The 25,467-nt window shown below is 27.5% G+C and overlaps 3 protein-coding genes across 3 annotated transcripts; all 3 read left to right on the forward strand.

The window, feature by feature from the left end:
- The first annotated feature begins 6,948 nt into the window (after positions 1 to 6,948).
- Positions 6,949 to 7,432, forward strand: LOC128280457 (ubiquitin-conjugating enzyme E2 34-like). The gene is made up of 2 exons (XM_053018603.1): positions 6,949 to 7,080; positions 7,169 to 7,432. The coding sequence occupies exons 1-2, from the start codon at positions 6,949 to 6,951 to the stop codon at positions 7,430 to 7,432; spliced, it is 396 nt and encodes a 131-aa protein (XP_052874563.1).
- Positions 7,433 to 9,277: 1,845 nt separating this feature from the next.
- On the forward strand, positions 9,278 to 13,168 carry LOC108456477 (O-fucosyltransferase 36). Its single transcript, XM_017755043.2, has 3 exons — positions 9,278 to 10,474; positions 11,632 to 11,881; positions 12,900 to 13,168. Exons 1-3 carry the CDS (start codon positions 9,336 to 9,338, stop codon positions 13,074 to 13,076), a joined length of 1,566 nt encoding a protein of 521 aa, XP_017610532.1. The 5' UTR covers positions 9,278 to 9,335; the 3' UTR covers positions 13,077 to 13,168.
- Positions 13,169 to 17,070: 3,902 nt separating this feature from the next.
- LOC108456071 (triacylglycerol lipase OBL1-like) lies at positions 17,071 to 21,612 on the forward strand. The gene is made up of 5 exons (XM_017754663.2): positions 17,071 to 17,537; positions 18,741 to 18,958; positions 19,380 to 19,413; positions 19,678 to 20,339; positions 21,236 to 21,612. The coding sequence occupies exons 1-5, from the start codon at positions 17,129 to 17,131 to the stop codon at positions 21,470 to 21,472; spliced, it is 1,560 nt and encodes a 519-aa protein (XP_017610152.1). The 5' UTR covers positions 17,071 to 17,128; the 3' UTR covers positions 21,473 to 21,612.
- The last annotated feature ends 3,855 nt before the right edge of the window (positions 21,613 to 25,467 follow it).

Raw genomic sequence — 25,467 nt, forward strand, 5'->3', positions numbered from 1 at the left:
CATTCTAATTTCTAAGGTACAAGGACAAATTTTGGACTATAAAACAGATCAAATCTTTATAGGAGGATCAGTTTGCTCTTTAATCTAATATACGGATATTAATTTACTCATTTTTAGTAAAGATGACAATATGATTTTAACCATATCGTCTCAACATGATTTATTCAAAGAAAAGGATAATTAAAAAGAATGATTTTAATAATAATTAACAAATAAAGAAAGGCAAAAAAGAGTTTTTGTTATCTACCTCAATTTCTCTATTTCAACATCTTCAATAACATTGCAATTCTAAATGAACCTTATGTGTGTTAGGCTAATGGTGAATGCTGTGATTTGGGTTTAAATCGCATCAATTATATTATTATTTAAATTTTGTTCTCTTTTTATAATTTATAAAAAATATTTTAAATTAAAAATTATATTTTATTTTAATATAGCATTAATTGACTTGACTTTGTAAGTGACGTTGACATTATTTGTTAAACCCCAAATGATAGATTTATAGTCGAAAAGTTTAACCTCAAACCAACCCATAACCACATGTCTAATTTTTTAGATAAAGTTTGATCCAATATGTAGTTTGTTTTTATTTTATAGAAATATAATTTTTTTGTATGTAATATATAAATGTTAAATGGTGTTATATAAATAATGATTTTAATTGTGTATGAAAATTGAATCAAATTAAAATTGAAAATATACATTTTGAAAAGTTAATTTTTATTTTGGTCAATTTCATTAAATACGTTAAGTGTTTAATGGAAGAGTAAGATCAGATTACAAATTAATAAAATAACAAATTTAACTCTCAACTTTTATAAATTATGTCAATTTAATCACAATTTTTTAAAAATTAACTATTAACATTTACATATTGTCTCAATTTAGACATAATTATAAATGGTTCAAAAGAATATATAAAAATACATTAAATTTTTAAATATATATATAAAATAAATTATAAGAAAAAAATTCCATACAAAGGCTTGGGTGACACAACAACTTGCCAATTTTAAGAAAGCCTCAATAAGCTAGCGAAGCTGAGAAGTTACATGATACGCTTCAAAAGTATATCAAAATATTACTTGAATCAAAATTGAATCGAATTTTTTAATTGAGTTATAGCTCGATTGGAATGAGTATTATTGTCAATATAATAGAATGTGGATTTCAGTGCGCTAAAACACATTATCCTCCTATTTATGAGCTAGGGAGGAACTATGGTTAGTTTTAGGTATTGTGTCAAAAAGAGCAAATATGATCAGAACCTATAATGAGATTATTAAAAAATCGAGCTTAATTTCTTCAAAAACAAAATTTAAACTTATGAGTACAAAAATTTGCAGCTTAGCAAAAACTGTAATCTGATACAATACATGTTGCTATTAAAACTATATAACTCTACAGAAAATATAATAACCAAAAAGACAAGACTAGTGTTTTAGAGATCTTGGTAATTGCTGTCTTCTACTCCTTTCTCCTTGTAATGGAGGATTAGACCTGCTCAATTTCAAATATATTATCATTATAATAATGAAATTCTTTTCATTTTGAAAGGTCAATTTGTATAGAAGGTCCCTCTACTTTGTATTTTCTTTTATAGTTTGATATTTTTTCCATTAATTGAATAAGATCATTTGACTAATTTTTTTTTCAAACACATTTTGAATTGTGATGTGATATATATATATATATATAGATATTTTTTATATAATTAAGGTAAATATTATAAAATTTAACAAAAGTATTATGGAAGCCTCTTAATTATGGAAGCCCCTTTTATTAAGAGTTAGAGTGTATTTTGTCTCTTCTACTCAAAAAATTGACTAATTAAGTTATATACGTTAGAGCAAAGAGCAAATTGATCATTCTGTTAAAAATTTTATCTATTTACTTGTTAAAAAGTGGTCTCTATACATTAGCATGAGGTACCATGCCACATGTTATTGTTTGATTATTTCGTCAGTCACGCTAGCTTTTAACAATACAAATGAATGAATTTTTTAACATAAATAATCTGTTTACTTTTTGATTTAACATGCATAATGTGAATCTTAGTATTGGAGGAGTCTCTATAACACTTTTACCTATAATTTTCTTTTTTTTTTTAAATGCAAAAATTTTCCAACTATAGAAAGAAAGTCAAGATATATATATATATATATATATATCACATCTATCATATTTTTAAAAATATAAGTCTCCATCAAATTAACAAAAAAAAAAAAAAACCCTCAGAACTGAAAATATACATTTTGAAAAGTAAAGGGAGTAAAAAAATAAAATAAGGGGCTAAAAAAAATACATAGTACAGGGACCTTCTATAGAATTTAATACTTTTAAAACAGCAAGAAATTTTTACTTGTTTTGTATAGGATTCGAAGTGCTTGGCGGTATTCTTCGGAAACTCGAATCCACCTGTTTTTTGTGATTCAACTTGCCGGATTTCGAAACCCCGAGAACTTGAAACGACGACGACGGCGGTGACGAAGGGTGAGGCTCTGGAACGGGACGAGCAGCGGCTTGTGATTTATGAACTCCAGTTGATAGAAGCACTGAGAGTAGAAGTGTGAGAAGTGTTAAAGCTAAAGAGCGAGCATTCATGGCGGTGTATTGCAAAAACCAAAGAAAAAGAAATGGATTTTTTTTTTTTAGTGGGAAAATGATTGAAAAGGAAGATCGTTGGTTTGGTGTTTAATGGGTTAATTCCCAAATTTTGCTGTTTTTATAAATCATCCCACATGGAATGGTTAAGTTGGATTGTAGTTTTCTTTTTTATTATTATAAAGAAAACATCAATTTTCTATTAGTTAACTTGATTTAATTCAATTCAATTTGATTATAAAAAATCATAAAAAATAAAATTCTAACAAATTCAAGCACTTAGTCTATGTTATAATTGGCTTAATAAGTTATAAGTGTTCATCCAACAAGTCAACATCGTAGGTGAGTTGAATCCAAATAGAATATCATACTTAAATTTTAGAATCTTTTTAAATCAACATAATTCGAACCCAAATCTGAAATGATTCAAATTTGAATTAAAAAACCCTTAAATTACACTAAACGAAAATGACCCGAACCCTAAACTCGAAATATCCAAATTGAGTGTCGAATTTGAATTAGAAAAACCCTTAAGTTACTCTAAACAAAATAATCTAGCTTAAATGGCAAAATCCTTAAATTACTCTAAATCAAAATGATGCGAAACTAATGATATGAACCCAAACTTCACTAATTAACTTGTATTCATTGAATCCAAAAATTCAACCTGATTAATTATAATCCGAATCGATTATATTCAATTTTATCATAATAGATTAATCATCTAAATTTAGTTCAATTTAAATATGAAGACAATTTGAATTAGAAATAACCTTACCTCGAATGACAAAATCTGAAATGATTTGAATCCTAAATAGTTCAAAATCAAGACTACCAAAATTTTAAATGATCCAAACTCAACATTGAAACACGAAACCATCTGAAAATTTTAAAATTTGAATTAACCCAACTCAAATTCACTCCATTTTGAAACTAACATGACCTATATCTAATTTACAAATTGCTCGTATAATGCTTTACAGTCTAACAATCTTTGTATCAACAATGATTTCTTTTGAGTTAATAAATTATCTTTGAATTTTTTTTTTAAGAAATTTTTTTAAGTTTTCTTTTAGAAGAGTTTTAACAATCTTTTCAGATTGTAGGGATCATTTTTAAATTTTTTATTGCCAAATTTTTTTTCTTGGGAGAAAATTAGAGTCACTTGAAGGGGACTGTGGATTTTTCTTGTTTCCAAGCCTTCTTAGGACTTCTACATGCCACATCCTATTTTTTTTCCATCTATTTTCCTTATTTTCTTCTTTATTGTTTTAATCTTTGATTTATTATTCTATTTTATTTATCTTAGTTATCTATTTTAACTACTTTATCTGATTTGGATTAAATTGCATTTCAGGTTGTGCCAAAACCTAAGTTCTTTTCCAAACATCTAGAAATTTAAGTCAAATCCGCGATTTGAACAAACTTTATTACTTTCTTTTTTTTTATCTGTCCGTTTTGATTGAAATTGCGTACTTTATTTAAATTTTTATATCAACGATGATAAATTTAATTAAAAAAATTAAAGTAATTAATTTAATGATAACTTTTACATCAACAATGATGATGATATCCAAAAAAAAAATATCTAAAATAGGGATCAAGTGAGAACATGTGCCTTGCTTTGACTGTTGCATGATGGAACTCTGACTTGCTGATTTGGTAAACACTTAGAATACAATGGGTGTTTTTTCTTTTGGGGGTGCAGAGGGGGTCATGTGATTAAGCACGTGATTATTTTTTAATTTTCATTGGGGACATAAAAATGTTTTGGTTTTTAAATATTCTTAATGTTGGATCTCTACAATTAACAGCTGTTAAGAAAAAAAATTGAAAAAAAAGGAAAGCTTTAATACTTGTTTTGACCCCTTATTGTTGGTGAAATTTTTATTTTGGTCCTTTTATTTTATTTTATTATCGTTTTTCTCCTTTAATTACCTTCATTTTGTCCCTTGTGTTAGTCCATTTACCATTTTTGTTTTTAAAAAACCCACGCGTTCATGTGTTTGTCAGTTGATAATAGACTTAATATTTGTTTTGGCTCATGTATTATAGTGAAATTTTTATTTTGCCCGTGTTTTTGTATTTGATTGGCTTAAACGGTCACGTGGATTTTTTTAAATGTAAATAGCCAATGAAGTAACATAATGGATGAAAGTAAAGAGGATAAAAGATTAAAGTGAGAATTTCACTATAAGAAAAGAGGTAAAAAAAAAAAAAAAAAACCTTTTAGCTCAGAAAAGGACTAACTTAAAACAATTTGAACTTGATCTTGAAAAGATAAACTATAATAACTTTATAAAAAAAAATACTCAAATCCAAAATAAATTAAACTTGAAATGATCTGAACCCGAATTGATTTAAACTCAAAACAACTCGAATTTAAAAATAACATGAATAAAAATTACTTAAATTTAAAATTGAATTAACTTAAAATAACTTGAAATTTTTAATTTTAAATTGATATGATTTAAATATCAACTTGACTTATCTAAGTTTTATACATATATTTAACTTAGGTACAAATATTTAAAATAATGATAAAATACAAAGTTTGAATGACATAAATGATTTGGCCATGATACATGGGGGATGATATAATTCTTAAAAGCAAGCATTCTATTAGTCTAATTTTAAAAATTTTTTAAATGTCTGAGTCAGAATTAATGAATTCGGTTGGGTCGATTATATTGATTGGGTTCTGATTTTAGCTTCACGAAATTGGGTAATATAATTATATATATAAGACGATTAAGTTGGAGGTAATTGTTGAGGGGGTTTTCCATTTTTTACAAACGAATTTTCGATGTGTTATTTGTTGAGGGTTAACGAATATCTTTTAAAAAAAAAATGGTATTCATCTAATGTTATATAAATTGGATTGGACTAATTGATGTATTGATCTAGATATAGGAGTTGAATGAGCTTCTGAGTGAATTGCATGAAACTGGTAAAAGATTGGCAATTAGACTAAAAAAATCAATGGTTGAATCGATTTTATAATTTTATAAGTATATTTATATTTTTAAAATTTTAAATTAATTATTTTTTACTGTCGGACTGACGATCAAATGGGTCTGACAGATTGAACCCATGGTTCGATCAATTTGGTAACCGATCCAATTATTAAAATATTGTACCTATCTTACCCATTCTACTCCTATATGTAGTAGGAAATGAGTTCAAAATTTCAAATCTTACCAAATGTAAATTGTGAATTTCCATGGCGGGGTAAAGGTGCGTTTCCCCTTCTGAATCCAACATAGCTTTCAATAGAGGATGGAGACAAAATTTGAGACTAAAATCGAGTACAAACACCTTGAACTTAATACCAGACATGTTAAACAATATTCATTCGTCCTCAACGAATGACGCTTCTAAAATTTCTTCTTAAAAATTCAAAAATTATTTAATTTATTTATTTTTAATTAAATATCAATTTATTAATGAAATTTGAAATTTAATTCAATTAATCTATATAATTATTTCTAAAATGTAAAAGAAAAATCTAAAATTCAAATTTCAATACTTATAAATCAAAAAATTATGAAATGGTAGCTAATGGCAATAGTAATTTAATTGGTTTTTCTTTGGGATAAGATTTCATATACATACATACATACAATAGCTTTGTTGTTGGATTCCTTTGAGAACAGCAATTTCAATTGTTGTTTCAATTTTTTTTCTATTTAGGTCTATACAAATATAGAAGTATTATGTTAATTTTGAGGGACAACATTCGATTACATCAATCAGAATAAATTCACTTTTAATGTAATAATTTTTCCACGGTATAATGAGTACTTTATTATTTATTTACGTTCAATTTATTTTTTCCAGTTTATCTTAACGAGTTTGTTTTGCCGTAGTATTTTTCCAACAACTCCAGAAAGAATACAAAGATTGTAGTAATTTATTTTATGAAAATTGTAGGAACCGGTTTCTCATGTTGTTGCTCGTCCATCCCCGAATGACATTCTTGAGTGGCGTAAGTTTATCAAATCTTTTTCCATCTTTCTTTAGATAAGGCTCTGTAATTATCATGTGAAAAACATCTTCTGCAATAAGATTTTGCCTGCTATCCTAGGATTTTATCTTTAGACAGGAAATCCTTTGTTTTCATTTTTTTCCAATGCTTTTGAATGTGACTCCTGTCAGTCGAGATGCAAGTCAAGTGTCATTTGGCCAACTTCTCAAATAGTGTAAATATTACTCATGTTTGGCGTCTGATTATTGATAAGGAGTTGCAGGCATGCTGCACTCATTGATTGTCCAAGTCGTATTATTGATGTTGGTGGAGGAAGGTCTCGATTTGTGTACAATACTGCCGCGTTTTACCGTATCATGTCGTACCCATGTTGTGTGTGTCCGTGCTTCATAGGTGGTAGGTTTTCTGGACATCTAACTCTTCTGCTTCATTGTTCAGATTATGTGCTGGAAGGGAGTGAAGCAGGTCGGCTACTTCGCTCCATAAGAGTCTGTGCAATTGTTATCTAAACTCATTTATACTGGAAGAATCTCTAATATTACAATCTTATTTATTTAATATATTTGGTTTTCTAAGGTGGGTTTTACTATGGAAAAATCAAGTTCCCTCCGGAGTATCCCTACAAGGTCTTTCTATGGCAGCCCGACTTTCCGAAAATTGTTTCAAGAGTACGTGGATAAGTACAAGCAGCAGCAGCAGCAGCAACAGCAAGTTAATTCAGAACGTTTATCACCAGAATCACTTCAAAGAGAAAACTCGAAACCTGATGCAGACAATTCAGGGGAAGACGTTAAAAAGGTGGACATTTCAACACCTTGTCAAGATCCCCTCATATCCTAAACACTCCACAACTCTCCCCTTAGGAACACCTAGCAGATTGCCCCCCAGACGGGGAAGAGCACTTGTTTAATTCAAGGAGCTCTATACACGTGGTAGTGCCATCTTACCTAAACTTGTTAATATGATCTACCAGTTCACTTTAACCGAAAATATTTTCAGAAAATAATTTGGTAAATAGAAAATGACTTACAGTTAAAGGTAAAATAAGCACTTTTTCCTATAAAATGATTTACCCTTTAAAAAATATAAGTCATTTTCCGGAAAAGAGCTAATCTATAAATAATTTTATTTTTATATAAAATTTAAATTAAATCAATCTTAATATTATTATATAGATAATAATTTTTATTTTTATTTTTAAAATATTTAAAATATTATATTTTTAATATTATTAAACATACATATTTAATTATTTATTTTGGTCATATCATAAATTATTAATATAATAAATATAATTTATTATTTTAATAATTTATTTAATATTCAATTTAATTTTAATAATAAATTTTAAAAATAATAATTTTAAATAATATTATTCACATGTTATTAAAAATATTCAATATTAATATTTTAATAATAAATATTTATTACAATTATAAATATATTAATAATAAATGTTTTGTAGTATAAATGTTAAAATATATTATAAATCTATGTACACTTCACAAATTTGTAATTTAGTCTTTGTACTTTCATTTTAAGAATTTAGTCCATTTACTTTTTAAATTTGAAAACCAAGTCCAATTATTAACATCGTTAAATTTTTTGTCAATTTTGTTGATGTCACATTTTAAATAAAAATTCTCACTTAGTAGTCATGTAATTAAAAATGACGTTGTAATAAATCTAAATTTAACATAATATTTTTATATATGCAAAAACAATGTAAAATATAAAATTATAGATAAAAATAAATTCAATTAAACAATTAAAAATAAAAAATCTCAAATATATGTTTGTTTAATTGAAAACAACTTTTATGAAATATTTTAACAAATCTACTAAACAATAGAAAATATTTTACACAAATTCATTCAAACACCATAAAATATTAGCTTTTCCAGAAAAGTAAATCATTTTCCAAAAATCATTTTCCGGAAATCATTTTTAGTAAAACAAATTGAGGCTCAATTATAGAGCGACACGTATTGTCTTGGAATTAGAGCAGGCCCAGCCCTAGGGTGGTTTGAAGATGTGGTCGCCCAAGACTCAAGGCTGAAAGATGTTCAAAATATTATTTTTCAATTTTTAAGGAGCGTAAAAATTTCTTTTTAACATTTAAGGGCCCAAAATTTTTTTTATCAAATTTTAAGAAACTTAAAAAAAAAATTCTCTAACTTTTAAGAAACCTAAAACCCTATTTTTTTTGTTTTGTTTAAAGTCCCAAAAATATCAAAAACGGGTCTGGATAAGAGGAGTCCACGTATATTAAAAAAAGCCCCAACAAGAGGCCAAGAAACCAACTATTAAGAACCTTCCTCTTAATAATCTAGTCAACCCCGACTCTTTTGGATTTAAAAATATAAGTTTAAGTGTTAATATTGCTAAAATTCTTCTATTAAATTTAAGTTAATTATGATACTCTTTTTTGTTACATGGCTATAGAGTATTTTTTTTTAAAATGTTTCACCAATAAATTTAATAAATGAATTTTAATAGTGCTAATAATTCGACTTGATTTTTGAAATTTGATAAATATAAAACTAAATTCTTGAAAAATAAAAGTAAAGGAACTAAATTCAAAATATGCTAAAAGTACAAGGACTTGTAGTAAAATTTAACCTTGTTTTAAACATTCCAGCATTCGACTTTTTAAATCAAAACTAAAAACAGATTTTCGAATTTCCCGGTTATCACCACCAACGACTCAGCGGTTCACTCAGTGACTCACTCCCTTGCAACCATGGCTCGAGATTCTCCCTACGAAGACGACGATCACGAAAACTTAATCCACCAAAACAAGGACAAAAGCGCCAGTTTCCGCATCGAAGAGCTCCAATCCCCAATCCGACGTCGTTTCAGCAAAGGGCACTACTTATTCGCCGCCATCGTCACCGTCATTTCCCTTGTCGCCACCATTTACCTCTTCTTCTCTTCCAAGATCTGTGATACGACGTCGGATAGAATCAAGGAATCTCAACTCCGAGCCCTTTACTTATTAAATAAACAACGAAGTTCCCTCTTCGATCTATGGAATCACACTTTTGGTACCTCTAATAACATCACAGCCGTCCGATTTGATCAAATCAAAGCTTCGTTACTCGATCAGATCACGTTAAACAGGCACATTAAGGATACCTTGTTATCGACAGAAAATGGCACCGTTTCAGTACCTATCGTGAACGGTTCCGAAATTTGCCGGAAAATCGACCCGAAATCCTCTAAGAGAAGAACGATTGAATGGAAACCCGACCCGAATAAATTCTTGTTCGCGATTTGTTTGTCGGGTCAAATGAGTAACCATTTGATTTGCTTGGAGAAACACATGTTCTTCGCGGCGGTTTTGAATCGGGTTTTGGTTATACCCGGTTCAAAATTCGATTACCGGTACAATCTGGTCTTGGATATCGACCATATCAATGAATGTATCGGAAGAAAAACAGTGATCTCATTCGAAAATTTCATGGAATTGAAGAAGAATCACGCTAGAATCGATAAATTCATTTGCTATTTCTCGATTCCTTTGCCGTGTTATACGGACGAAGATCATTTGAAGAAGTTGAAATCATTGGGGATTTCGATGGGAAAATTGAAAACCGCTTGGAAAAGCGAGGATATTGAGAACCCTAGTCCGAAAACGGTGAAGGATGTGGAAGGAAAGTTTGGGACAAAGGAGGATGTGATTGCGATCGGCGATGTTTTCTTCGCGAATGTGGAGAAGGATTGGGTGCTGCAACCGCGAGGTCCCATCGCGCATAAGTGTAAGATATTGATTGAGCCCAGCAAGCTTATTTTGTTGACTGCCCAACGGTTTATTCAAACGTTTTTGGGGAGTGGTTTCGTTGCACTCCATTTCCGCCGACATGGATTCTTGAAGTTCTGGTATGTTTTCTCTTTGTTTCGTATTAAGCATAGAATAGAAAATTTTCTTTTGTCCGTGTTGACTCGCTATGTGAGAAATCTTCGAAACAATCGATATTTTGCCTAAAGTGTTTGTGATCAGTTTTATCTTTAAAGTATATAAAGAGCCTCGAGAAATGAGAATGCCTCACCCATAAAATGAACTGTGAATTTTTATTTTTGGTGGTATTTGAACATGTTCCCTTCTATGGCATTTGGTGGGTGAGTCGCTCTCGATCCGCGACAAAATCTAAAAATATTATTGAGTAAAGATAATTTGAGCACAATGTCTACTACTGTTAAAGTATCTGTCAACTCTCAGGAAAATAAGTTTGACCTCTCTTCTAACAATTTGATATCCTTTAAAATTAATGGTTATGTTGAATTCCAATTAAATTTAAGTCGAGTTGAGTTATACTAGATAAGCTATTCAAACTTTGTAGAGCTTTTTACCACTAAACTCAATAAGTGTGGGTTAAAAGAACACAAAATTAAAACCATAATATAACATTAGGCTTGTTTCCTTTGGTTTGAATGTTGTTTGCTGGTGGTAGTACTAGAATATTAATTTCATCTTGAAAGTATGATATTATGTTATTTGGTTTTTCATTTTATTGAAATATTTTTATTTGATATATTTTTATACATGAGTATAGGGATATAGATATAATCTTTTAATGACCTTCTCCGATTTGAAAAAAGAAAATAGAAGGATTAGAACATTATGTTTTAAACTTTCAATTGTTTTCCAAATTTGGCATGATAGTTGAACTCGGGTATATACAGTACGAGTAAGTTAAATTTTATCAAACTTTTTCATATATGTCGAGAATCTTTGAAAGATGGTATCAATATACGTAGAATACAAATAATTTATTGAACATAAATTGCTTATATTTTAGATTCCCATTGGCATTTCAACAAAGTTAGCTTTTGGCATTTTAGATGTTCTTTTGCTGGGATTCAGATACGTCTCATTATTCTATCTTTTTAAACCAAAGTTTTTCCATGTATTAGAGATAGGGAGTGTTTAAAGGACTGTATCATTGTATCCAAATACGTGTTGTATACAAATATTTCAAGAAAAATGAAGGGTCGGAATAGCAGACTAACATTTCTTTTATTCTTATATTACTCAGCAATGCCAAAAAGCCAAGCTGTTTTTACCCTATACCTCAAGCTGCGGATTGCATAAGGCAAATGGTTGAAAAGGCCAACACTTCGGTCATTTACCTTTCAACAGATGCAGCTGAGAGCGAAACCAGTTTGCTGCAATCCATGCTTGTGATGAACGGGAAGACTATACCACTGGTTAAACGTCCTCCTCGTGATTCAGCTGAAAAATGGGATTCCTTGTTATACAGGCATGGCCTTGATGGTGATGATCAGGTTAGTATTCATGGATCGAATCAAGTTTTGGTTGAGTTTATGGTATCCAAAACCATACATTTTTGTTTAAACCCCTTTTTTAAAACAACTTAGCTCATCCAAATGCTTTTTCTTTGTCCTCTTTCTGGTTTTACGTGCTGATAATTAATTTCTCCTTGTTTTATTTACCCATGATGATCAAATTGGATTCGGATGTAGCTTATGTATGATATCAAAATCATGCAATTTTGTCTAACCTCATATATAGGCTTTAATATTTTTGTTTAAGTTATCCAAAATATCGGATAGATCTTTGAATTTGGACGGATAACTCAATTTTTAAACATAGTTGATAATTAATTAGTAATGTGAGATTTTAATAAGCTTGTAGTTTTTATAAATTTAGAATTTAGTCATTGTACTTTTATTTTGAGGAATTTAATTCCTCTACTTTTTAAAATTTAAAATTCATATCCAATTGTTAACAGTGTTATATATATATATATTTTTGTTAAATTGGTTGGTATGACATTTTAAAATTAAATGATATTGTAATGAATTCAAAATTAACAAAATAATTTCAATCGTGTTAACAGTAGGACATGAATTTTGAAATCCTTAAAGGAGAGAGACTAAAGTGCTAAAAATAAAAGTATAGGGAGTAAATTCTAAATTTGTGAAGATTATAATGACATATGGCATATTTTAACCATTTTAATATTACTTTAGTTGAGTAAGAAGAAGATATTCATGGGTCGAACCTTATTCAAGTTGAATTTATGTATGAAATTAAAATATATATTCTTGTCTAAATTTTTTTAAAGACTTAATTTTTATGTTAAAACTCAATTTTGATGTCTAATATTTTTATCCAAATTATTTCAAATAACATACGAATTTTCTAGCTTTGAATGAATAACTTGATTGTTAAACAGTTTCATTGTCCTCCTTTTTAGTTTTATTGGCAGACAACCAATATGTCCCAATTTTATTTTGCCACTGATGATCAAACTAAGTCTTTTGATTTACCGTATCGAAGGTGGAAGCTATGCTAGATAAGACCATCTGTGCTATGGCAAGTGTATTCATCGGAGCCCCCGGTTCGACTTTCACGGAGGATATTTTACGGCTCCGGAAAGGTTGGGAAACCGCATCCTCCTGTGATGAGTACTTGTGCCATGGTGAAGAGCCGAACTTCATAGCCGGTGACGAGTGAAGATTATATGAAAACGGTCAGTCGTAAAATCGCCATAACTTCGAATTTTCTCTTTTCTTCCTAGAGATTTTAGTGAATTCTAAGAACATTCAATTGGTTAAATTTTTAGACCTCCGACTTTTTGTTTTATTCTAAAATACCCATATTTAAAATTTATGTTTGATATATATTTGAATCGGGTATGAATTTTGATCTTTCAAATATGTGAATAAATCTAGAGAAATTTTGATCTTTCAAATATATGAATAAATCTAGAAAAAATTAATCATATTCCTGTTTTATACATTCTGGACATTGATTTCGACTTCATGTAACATAAGCTTTATGTGTTCCGATATGTTGTTAATGAATTTAACCCTCCAAAAGATGAATTCATTTATTGACTTTGTAAATTACCATCATATTGTGACGAAGCCATTTGAATTGTATAAATATGAAAAATTCATATTTTCGTATTATATTCACGTATTAAAAACAAAACAAATCACATAATGTATCTCAATAAAATATTATAGTATGTATATTATTATTTAAACCTTTGATTAAGATGATGTTACGAGTTAATCGGTATCAACTCGGTTAAAAGATTACTAAAATATCCTTTGCATTTAAAATAAATTATATTATTAAACGGTAATTTAGTGTTTTTATTTTAAAAAATGCGACTTAATAGTATAAAAAATTAAGTCCCTCCAAACTTTTTGCACCTAATTGAGTGCTTTAACGAAAAAATTAATTAAACTCTTTGACCAACCTTGACATTTAAAACTAACAAAATTGATTCGGTTGGTTTAAATTGTTTTAAATTTTCATTTTTTCCATGTGGCAAAATAGCATGGAATTTTTTAAAATTAATTATGAAATGGAATTTAGTTATTAAAATAATAAATTTACAAATAAAATAATTTTTAATACCTTTTCTTCTTCAATTTCAAACTTTTTCTCAAAATAAAAAAATTTCTTTCTTTTCTACCATCCTTGTCACCAATGAAGCTCCTTTTGGTTCTTGTTTTAACAGTGGAATAAAGCCCTTTCTCCCCTTCTTTCTCTTTCCCAAATGATTTTCTTTGATGTTAATCAGAATTTTGTGAATCTAGACCTTGAGTTCAAAATTCAACCCATTTTCTTCATTATCATCATTGATATTTGAATCTTCTTTATAAATCCAATGCCTCAAAAGAACTAGAGAACTAAGTGAAAACTTTCAGTTATACGACATAGAATAAGTTTGTACTCTTTTACTCGATTAATGGGCGGATGTATCCACCACATGATTTTCTATGGAGGCTTTTCTACTCTGATATGGGTTGCAAAGAATTTTGACTGCTTTTCTTGATAAGGGTTATTGTAATTTTTTTAGGAAATTTGATCTATTTATTTGCCTAGTTTTTTTAATTGGTCACTTTCCAGTTGATTTTGGTTTTATACATTTGAAACATTTGCCTTTGGCTTAGTGATTTGGGTTTTATTGAAGGTATGGTTATGGCTTGTTTTTGTTAAAAAATGATGATGTAGGTGAGGGTGGAAACGGGTTTAGCATGGTAAAAGAGTTGTTAAGGATGAATTTATCTTAGTTTCACAAGCTGTGAGTGGAGGGTGAAGGTTGGTGGAAGTGACCATGAAGCTTGTGGATGGTGAAAAACATGAAAGCTTTTTGAAAATACTATGCAAATAGTGTCTGGTTGTCAAGAAAAGAAATAATAATTCTGATGGAGGAAAATTTGCAAAACTTAAAAGTTCGGACTTTTAAACATTGAAATATAAAAAGTAATATTTTAAAAAAATTCATGAATAAAAATTTCACATCATTAAAATTTATACATATTTAATGTCATGTTTCAAAAATAGGATTTTTTTTTTACAGTTGTAACTGCCACATCATTAATTTTATTAGTTTTTAACTGTCAATGTTAGTTAAAGGGTCTATTTGATTAAATTTCTTTGTTAAAGGACTCAATTGATTACAAAAAGTTTAGAGAGGCTTAATTGATTTTTATATAATTGAATTGGATCAAACTAATTTATATAATGTTAGAAATTTTATAAAATAAGGACTCAATCCAATTTTTAAATTAATTTCATTGAATAAGTCTTTGAACTTAATGAATAATAAAATCATTAACTAGATTTATAAATTATATAACTTATAAAAATGTAAGCATAAAAATAAAAATATATTTTATATAATAAAAAATTGATAAGCTTGAATTTTAAAAGTTCAAGATTCATTTTAAATTGAAATTTTCATTTTACGATTCATTTTAGGTTCTAATATTTTTAATGCTTTCCTCTATCATTTTAACTATTAAACTTTTATTATTACTAAAAAACAAATGAGATCAATCGATTAAATCGAAAACCAACTATTTAAGAATCACCCTTAATATATTTTTATAACTTTCGATAAATTAACTATTTGCATCATAAAAATTTGAGTAAACTATAAAAATAGTTACTTTTATTTGTCTCAGATTACATTTTAGTTACTTATGTTTGAAATGTTACGTTGTAGTCACTTACATTATAGTTTTGTTACAAAGTGGTCATTCTGCCATTAAGCTCTGTTACCTCCTTAACGGCGGCCCTATGTGACAGTATAAATTAAATTTATTTAATTAAAAACTATTTTCATCCTAGCAACTAGACATCTAAGTTGACATTTAAAATCCAGTTGGACTGCCATGCAGGACTGTCGTTAAGAAGGTAATAGAATTTAATGGTAAAGTGACCACTTCGTAACAAAACGATAACATAAGTGACTAAAACGTAACATTTTAAATATAAATAATTAAACTGTAATCTAAGACAAATAGAAGTGATTATTTTTTTTTTTATAATTTACCTTAAAATTTTTGATAAATGTATGTATTCATAGCTAATATGATACTTAAAAAAAAAAGATATATACATTTTTATTTTTTATTATATTAGTATCTTATAATCGTATAGATAAAGTTACTATTTTTGGAATCCTCGAAACGTCTGCCTTTCAATCGCCCCATACATCACTTTCTTTAGTGATCCACTTCAAGCAAGCTCGTAAAGTGTGTATATATATATATATAAATATATGTTTTGTATCTACAAATTATTAATATATAAACACTTTTAAAAATATAAAATACCTTAAAATACAATTATAATATAATAAAATATGTAAATGCAATATGAATATATTAATTATTAAATTTACTTGTAAATTGTATTGTATGAAAAAACATAATATATTAGTCAAAAAATTTAGGTAAACCTCAAAATTATATCTTGTTAAAGCATTAGGTCCATTTTATGATTTAAAATTTTTTTATATACATATTTATACATTTTATAATTATAAATTTAGATAAATATAATTTCTTTTAATAAATAAAAATTAAAATTAGTTCAAAATAAAAATATTTCTATTTAAATTGATCGAATTCGGTTTGATTGACAACTCGAAATTTTAGATAATCTAATGGATGAGAAAAAAAAAAGAGGTTGTTAAAAAGGCATAAGATCCAAGTATGAAATGGCATTGTGGTGAAGCTGACGATTATGTTCTGTTTGGATAAAGTAAAAAAAGTTCGACATCGGCTTGAAATTCAAAATTCAAAATTTTGTTCAACTTCAAATTAAGTTTAATTTTTACATCTCGAGATTAATTTAAATATCCAAATTGCTTGAAATCAATTAATTACGTTTAAATTTTAAATTTAATTATTATTGCTTGAGTTTAATTAAAGTATGTTGAATATTTATAATTTTTATAAAATTTAAATTCGTATATACATATATATCCATGTTATTTTTGTCCTTCAATCAAGTCCGAATTAAAAATTAAAATAAATTTAATTAAATTCACGAACCACTCAAATTAAATATTAAAATACAGAAAATCTGATTTATTCAAATTCGACTCAACAAAAACCGAACCCAACTTGAATTTTTATTTTATTTTTTTGGAATACCTTACAAGGTTTAACTTCAATTTTAATTATTTCATAAAGAAACTGGATAATGTTAAAACTTTAGCCCATTCTCCTTACATTATTATAAAAACACAGCAACTAATGTTCAAAAAAAACCAAACATCCTTAATCCTATCTAAACAAAACACATTAATGGCTGGTAACAGTGATATTGACGGTGGTATTTCCGGCAATTGTTTCCGGTACCTAATTGTGAGACCAGAAAAAGGTGGGGTTTGGGATTGGATGAAGTATTTACTTTGGGGTGACTTAGAGAGTGGGTTGAGGTTCTTGGAAAGCTCGGACCGGGGTTCGGTGGCGATGGGCGGCGGTGCCAGTGGCGAAGAAGAGGCGAATGACCGGTGGATCATAATTGTGTCAATCGTTGTACGGAAACTGCTTGGTTTGTGTAGTAAGCCAATGGAGTTGACTGGTTACGGAGTTGACTTCATTCTCAATCTTATTTCTCAAAATGGATCTCTCTTAGGTTTATTATCAAACACTCTCAATGGTAAGTTCTCTCTCTCTCTCTAAATTTGTTTGGCTTGGTTTTCGTGCTGAATTTCCTGCTCGATTATTTATGCCTAAGCTTGAGTTTGAGGTTGAGATTTTTAATACTAAGTAAAAATAAAATAATTGATTAATCTCGCAAGTTATTCGAATTTAACATTAAATACTTAAAATAGGGTGAACTTATTATTTCGAGCTCAACTTTACAATAACTAAATTGAATTTTAGCTTTTTTTCTAATTCGAGATTGAGTAATTTGCAAGTACATATGTCTTGTTTACAGTCCCTAAATAAAATTGTAGTTTAATCTACTTGGTTTGTGCAATAACCCTTAATAAAGCTAAAAGTTTTGTGTTAAAAAGTCTTGAATTATTATATTTTTGGTGGGGCAAAAAAGAAAATTAAAAGGCTAAAAGGACTTAAATTGATTTATTGTTTTTGAAAGGGTTAGAAATGAAAACTTTTCATTCACGAGAGGCAAGGCTCTGGCTGCCCCATGACCCAAAAAAATTATAATTAAAATCTTATAATTTACAAATCTTTTCTTTAGGACTATAATCGAGTCAAGCCAAATTCAATACTGAAAAGTTCAAGCTCAAGTTTAAGTTCAACTTAAATTCATTGTTTAAAATTCGACTTGAACTCAACCGAGGATTTTTATAGAATCCCAAGTTTATCTAGTGGCAGGGCGGGCTGTAATGGTGGCCAAGCCCCTCAATTTTTTAAAAAAAATTTCTTGAAATTTATTGAAATATTTAATTTAACCCTCAAATTTTTTTAAAAATTATCATGCTTTTAATTTTGTTTAAAAATTTTAATTAAGTTCTTGTAATATTTTTAAAATTCTCATTAATCTCACAAAATTTTTAAAAATTTAATTATACCTCCAAATTTCTTGAAAAAATCTCATTAAACTTCTAAAATTTTAAAAATTTTAATTTTCCCCGCTCCTCCCAAAAAAAAAATCTCAATATCAATCATTGTCTAGCAATGAACTCTAACTATTTGAGCTTGAACAAAATTTTCAACAACGAATTTAAACCCATTTACAAAATACTAACATTATATTCAAGTCGAATTTAACTTAAACAATAAAAAATTTAAACTTAAATTCAAGTCGAAATACTAAACTTTCGATCTTAACTCGATTAAATTCATTTACATAATTTATACTCAAACTCGAAATTTAAATTCGTTTTTGTAGGAGAAGTAATAATACCAAAGAGAGGCACAGAGACATTTATTAGTACAATTGGACAATTAGATGAACGAGTTGAGCTTTATAAACCCGGTTCAGTCACTGAACGAATTGTAAACTTGGAATTGGATGATAGAGCAATAATGGATCTGTGCATGATGGCATCAAAGCTAGCTTATGAAAATGCTCAAGTTGTTAAAAACGTCGTCGTTCATCATTGGAAGGCAAGGTTTTTTTTACTAATTTGTTTTCTTCCAATTTTATCTCGATTTTGTTGTTCCTTTCTTTTTTAGTACGAAACATATGTTTATTAATATTTGAATAACTCTTTAAATATATCTCACGATAATGGGATGTGATGATTTTTTTTAGAATTCGAACTATATAAACTCAAATATTTGCGTAAACCTGATTTTATGTAATATTCGAATAAATTTGAACTTAGGGTTGAAAAAAAATTCTAAAATTTTGACCCAATTTTGAAGATAAGTTCAAAAATTACTGAAATCAAACCAAAATTTTAATTTATTTTAATTTTTATGATGTAAAAATAAATATTTTATCTTTAAAATAGTACACATTATTTAATTAATTATAAGTCATAACAATTTGAGTTTTTGCAATTGATACTTTTGATGTTTACAGATGCATTTTGTGGACTTCTACAACGGCTGGGATGGTAAGATCAGCCAATTTCTATACATAACTTTTCGAGATCGGGTTATTCGTTAGGTTTAATATATATGATTCGGCTCAAATTATTATTTAATTTTTATTAAAAATAATAAAAAAAATTTTAAACATAATGACCTAGGCTTGCAAGTTAAATCAAACTCAATTTGAATCATGCTTGAGAAGAAAAATATTTTTCGAACTACAACTTGATCTATAAACACTTTTAGTTCCTACATCGTTTATCTATGGTTATTTCTTTTTATTTTAGATTACCAAAAGGAGAATTCAACTCAAGTTTTTATGATATGTGACAAGCCTAAGGATGCAACCCTAATATTGATAAGCTTTCGGGGCACTGAACCGTTTAATGCTAACGATTGGAGCACTGACATCGATTACTCATGGTATGAAATTCCAAAAGTAGGGAAACTTCATATGGGATTTCTCGAGGCATTAGGTTTAGAAAACAGAGAAGATATTAGAACTTTTCGTTATCATCTTCAAACAAAGATCGTAAAAGAGTCTGATGACATTGATAAAATCGACATCCGATCACTAGATATGACTGCTTACCATATGGTGAGAGAAAAGCTCAGGAGCTTGCTAGAAGAGCACAAGAATGCAAAATTTATAGTTACCGGGCATAGTTTGGGAGGCGCTTTAGCAATTTTGTTTCCAATAGTGCTTGTGATACATGAAGAGAAGAAATTAATGGAAAAATTGCTTGGAGTTTATACGTTCGGACAACCGAGGGTTGGGAATCGACAACTCGGGAAGTTCATGGAAGCTCATTTTGATCATCCAGTCCCAAAGTATTTCAGAGTAGTTTATAGCAATGATCTTGTTCCTAGGTTGCCCTATGCTGATAAAACCTTCTTGTATAAGCATTTTGGGGTGTGCCTCTACTACAACAGCTGTTACATTGAGCAGGTATTCACTTTTCCATTGTTCTGATTTTTTATTTTTCTTGAAGTATTTGGGTTAAATGATATATTTTGAAATGCGAACAAAGATATGATCCTTTGAAAACCGTGCTAGGTAAATACACATGCTAGATAAATACCCATGTTCAAGACTCACTTATGTCAAATTACGGTTTTCGTTCCCCTATTATGTTATAATTTGGAATTTAATTTCTTTATTTTATTTTGACATAACATGACCCATTTACTTTTTATTGGTAGATCCATCAGTTAGGGTTTTTTTTTCTATTATTTGAGAACACAATTAGAGTCACATGAAAATTCAATTAATTATTTGTCCAATAATAAATTTATATGTTAGTTTAATGCTTAAATCTATTAAAAATAGATTCTCGTCACTTTAACTACTAATGATGTTATTAATTTGAACTTACTAACAATAGTATGATGAATACAGGGGCGAAATCATGTCAAATTAAAATTGAGGGATTACCTGTAGAATTTCAATGCAATAAAAAGGACAATAAAAAGGACTATTACACTTTTATATGATAAATGTTGGCTTATGTCATGATTTGACCTCTAAACTATATGTGTTTTTCTTTTTTTTTTTTCTCACTTTATTACATGAAATATCATTTTTGTTTCAATTTATCCTAAAAAATAAAAATTGTCAATAAAAAACGTGGCAAGTGACACGTGATACATCCTTATTGGATGCAGATAAATTTTAGAGTAAAATATAATGTAAATAATAATTTAAATATTAAAGTGAGACAAAAAAATATTTAGATATTAAAATAAGAAAACGAGTATAAATGAAGAGACAAATTGTGAGTTAAGTCCTAAATATTGTTTGTTTATTTATCGTCATTATTGAGTCTGTTTCTTTGTTGTTGAAAGAGGATGGAGGAGGAGCCAAATAAAAATTTCTTTGACATAGAACAACTGATCCCTGAACATGCCAATGCGGTTTGGGAGTTGATAAGGGGTTTGGCAATGGGTTACACTCATGGACAAGACTACAAGGAAGGATGGTTCTCAATACTGGTTAGGGTTTTAGGGTTAGCAATGCCTGGTATGTCAGCTCATTGCCCTACGAACTACATCAACTCTGTGAGACTAGGAAAGTCAATGTGACATCGGATTTCGATATAAGTATTGAATATGGGTATTTATCCATTTGAAAAATTTTAAGTATTTGAATAATCTTAAAAATAATTTCTTCCTTTAGATGTGTCGGATGCAAATACCCGACATGATAAATAAAAAATAAAGAGTTTCATTTTCATTGAAGAGTTAATTGCATTAGACATCTTCAAATTATTACTCTCATTCTAAATTGGTCTCTAAACTTTAAAATATTCTAATTACATCATCAAATTATTAATGTTATGTCAATAAGATCCTTTGGTTATTAAAATTGTTAATCATTAAATGATATGTCAAATTTTATGTATCTAAATTTAAAATGAAAATTTTAAAAGATAGAATGTTGTGACTTAACTTTTAAAAGTAAAACTAAAAAAAGAAAAGAGGAATGATAAAACTGTTGTAAAAACTTGAAAACCTTGAATTTAAGATTTTTGAAACATCGATTATTCGTTTACAATTTTATTTTAAATTATTTCACATAAAATCTGATGTAACAATTAACAGTTAAATTAACAATTTTAATAATAAAAGAACATAATTAATATAAAATGGTGTAAATGTTAAGGATCAATTTAAAATTTGAATCATAGTTTAAAAATGTTTAGTGCAACTAATTCTTCATTGAATTTACCAATTTGTATCATTGTACTTCAACGTTGAACTTCTTGTTGAAATGATCTTATCTCTCTAGAGTTATTTTAAAAGTTGAATGCTTAATATTAAATTAGAATGTCAATGAGGTATAAGTATGAGGACAGGAAATTTTGATTGTTGTTATTAACAGGAACAAAGTCAAGAAATTTTGTTTGGAAGTCGAGATAAAGTTTAAAAAATTAATAGACAAAATCTAAAATTTCATTCCACAAAATATATATATTAAAATATATGTAAAAATTATTAAAATTATATAAAATACTCTAAGTATAAACAAAAACTATCAAATAATTCCAATATTAAAGTTCTTTCATAAATATATATATATATAAGTAAGGTGTAGTTAGGGGATGGCAGGGCCCGCCTAACCCGACCTCGACCTCTATAAAATAGAAAATTTTTCATTTAGACTTTTAAAATTTTTAATTAGTAAAATTAAAATTACATTTTGATCTTTTTAAAAATAATAAAAATTTAATTTAATTATTTAAAATTATATAAAGATATAATCTATTAAAACAATAAAATTATATTTTTACTATCGTAAAATTATAATTAATTCGACTCTTGAAAAAAATTGTAACTTTTCCGCAATGGATGATGTCTAATGTAAATCCAAACATGTATTTTAGTAGTTAAATTATTTGGTTTGAGTTTCATATAAATTTGATTAACCATCTTAATTAGGATGCAAAGGGGCAATAGCACATCGTGAGTGCATCCAGCATGCGCGGCATGCAAGCATCATTTTTGATAGTTTTTATCAATGTTATGGGGTTTATATTTTACAATACTTTTATGTAATTTTTAAAAAATATATTTTGTGAAATGAGATTTCAATTTTTAATTAATTAGTTATTAGACTTATATTAAAAAGCATACTTTTTAATAAAATATAATAAATAATAAATTTTTTGAGTTTTACACATTTGATGTTTTTATATATATTTTAGAATTTTTTATAAATTTAATAATTTTTTTAGAATTTTTGAAGTTTTTTAGTTTTGCAGTCGTTCAAAATAAATTTAGACAATTATTTATTCAAATTTATTCTATATGCATATTTTAATTTTTTTAAAAAAATATATTTTTGTAATATTTTTTATTGATCTAGCCACTTCTGGTGGTTTTCCTCCAGCACATCAACGAGGTTAATGGTCATACTAGTCAACTGATGGTTTTGTTAATGAGAAGGACTAATTAATTTTTTTGGGTCACATTATATATCAAAATAGATCATATAAATTATTTAGAAATTAACATTATTTTTTTATAAATAAGAAAGGAAGATAGAACTAACCATAGCTTTTTCTTGGAATATTATTATTGAATGTGTACAATATTATTTTTAATGTTATAAGAAATGCATTTATTATAATAAAATTTGGAAATTGCATGATTAATTTTATTAATTTTAAGCGTGATTTGCACAATTATTTGATTTGTAAGAAGAAAAAAGACTTTTTAAAGATTTCTTAATATATTAGGGACTGCAATTGTAATATGGAGATGAAAGTTCGAAAACGTTGAAAATAGTAAAATGAAAAGGACTAATAAGGTAAATATAAAAAGTGGAAGAACTAGGTGATAATTTCAAAATGACAGAGGGGTTTATTGTGGAAATAACCCATTCACACTTTTTTTTTTTTTTTTCATTTCCTTCTTTATCATCGTTTCATCTGCAATACTACTACTATTTGAAGTCAATTAAATTGTTGGGTTTAATTTACAAATCCCGCAAGATATTCAAATTGTAAATTCTCTTTTTTTAGTCGAAATTAGGGAACAATAATAGGTAACAATAACTAACTAGTTTAGCAATAATTTTGAAAAGTGTTGTGCTATTTAGCATTGTTGTCAAAAAATACTTCTGAGAAATAAAATGTCTATTTTAGAAATATTATTATTAAGTAACATATATGCATTTAAATAATATTTAAATTAGTTAATATTATTATATTTTAGTAAGATTATAAAAAATTGTTATAACTTGTTGTTAATATTTTAATATATGAAATATAAATTTTAAATATTTTAAGCAATAAATATTAATTATTTATAAAATTTAATTAGAATATATAAACTATATTTTAAATATTTAAACATAACCATTAAATATTTGTAATTAGTATTTTAAAAAATATTTTTTATTTTTAATTAATGATTTTAATACATTTGTAATTAAACTTGAAAGTGCTTTTGAGAGAGAAAACTTAAAAATTTTAGCTTCTCAAACACTTCTGAAAAATCAAAGATTTCAACTAAAAACAATTTATTTAACACAACTTTTCTTCCAAAATTGCTTTTAGAGTCAAAAAAATATTTTTTTTAAGCATTACTAAACAGGCATTAATCATTTCATTGTGAATGTTGTTCAAAAAAGTAAACAGTTTTGTAAACTCTTAATCTTTAATTACTTATATTCAAATTGTAGGCTCAACTTTATTAGTAATCTTATGTTTTGGTTATTTAATTTCAAAAAGCTACAAATTGTCACTGCATTATTCAAAAGTTTTAATTTAAGTAATTGAACTATTCAAACGTTTTTTATTTAAATCATCGGACTGTTAAGTCTTTTTTTAAAGCCTAGCTAGCAGGCTTTAAGCAATAAATCGGCGACTGATATGGTGGATCAGTACACATTGACAAGTAAAAGAGCATACATTAGATCCAAGTCGAATGATAATTAGTGCTAAAGATCGAAGAGGAAAGTTATTTGGATATTCGCAGATTCATGACGTTTAAAGTGGTTTCATAAAAAAAAATTGAACCATAGAAAAGAAGGTGAAGGAGAGTTTTCAATTGGTGTGGGTGGTGAGAACAAAAAAAGCCACACAACAAGGGTTTTAATAGCTCGCTGACATAAATGAAAACTTCCAAATCATTCAATGACTATTTTATAACTTTTTAAAGTTAAGTGATCAAAACGTAAACTTACTAATACTTTAATCATATTAGGTGTACCTTACCCTTTAGAATACTCTAAATATAAGAAATAAATCATAAGCAAATTTTGATGTAAAATACTAACAATGTGTTAACAATTGGATTAAAACTAAAAAGAAAAAGGAGATTTAACTTTTAACTTATAAAAATAAATCATAAGCTTTACGAAAGTATAGGACTGATTTCATATTTTAACCTATTTTTGGTTAAAATATGTTCTAAGTCTATGTACTTTTATATATTTGGAATTTAATTCCTTTTAATTTTATTTTCAAGAATTTATTCCTTTACTTTTTAAATTTCAAAATGCAAGTCCAATTTTAACACAACTAAAATTCTTTTGCTAAATTATTTTTATGATATTTTAAAATGAAAAGATA

This window comes from Gossypium arboreum, chromosome 9 (genome assembly GCF_025698485.1).
Source record: "Gossypium arboreum isolate Shixiya-1 chromosome 9, ASM2569848v2, whole genome shotgun sequence".
Taxonomy (NCBI): domain Eukaryota; kingdom Viridiplantae; phylum Streptophyta; class Magnoliopsida; order Malvales; family Malvaceae; genus Gossypium; species Gossypium arboreum.

Excerpts from the sequence above, each read along its gene's own strand:
- LOC108456477 (XM_017755043.2), top strand. The coding sequence starts at position 9,336 with ATGGCTCGAGATTCTCCCTACGAAGACGACGATCACGAAAACTTAATC. Across the intron at positions 10,475-11,631 it reads CATGGATTCTTGAAGTTCTG|CAATGCCAAAAAGCCAAGCT; the intron begins GTATGTTTTCTC and ends TATATTACTCAG. Across the intron at positions 11,882-12,899 it reads GCCTTGATGGTGATGATCAG|GTGGAAGCTATGCTAGATAA; the intron begins GTTAGTATTCAT and ends ACCGTATCGAAG.
- LOC128280457 (XM_053018603.1), top strand. The coding sequence starts at position 6,949 with ATGTCGTACCCATGTTGTGTGTGTCCGTGCTTCATAGGTGGTAGGTTT. Across the intron at positions 7,081-7,168 it reads GGCTACTTCGCTCCATAAGA|GTGGGTTTTACTATGGAAAA; the intron begins GTCTGTGCAATT and ends TGGTTTTCTAAG.
- LOC108456071 (XM_017754663.2), top strand. The coding sequence starts at position 17,129 with ATGTTCAAAAAAAACCAAACATCCTTAATCCTATCTAAACAAAACACA. Across the intron at positions 17,538-18,740 it reads ATTATCAAACACTCTCAATG|GAGAAGTAATAATACCAAAG; the intron begins GTAAGTTCTCTC and ends TCGTTTTTGTAG. Across the intron at positions 18,959-19,379 it reads TCGTCGTTCATCATTGGAAG|ATGCATTTTGTGGACTTCTA; the intron begins GCAAGGTTTTTT and ends TGATGTTTACAG.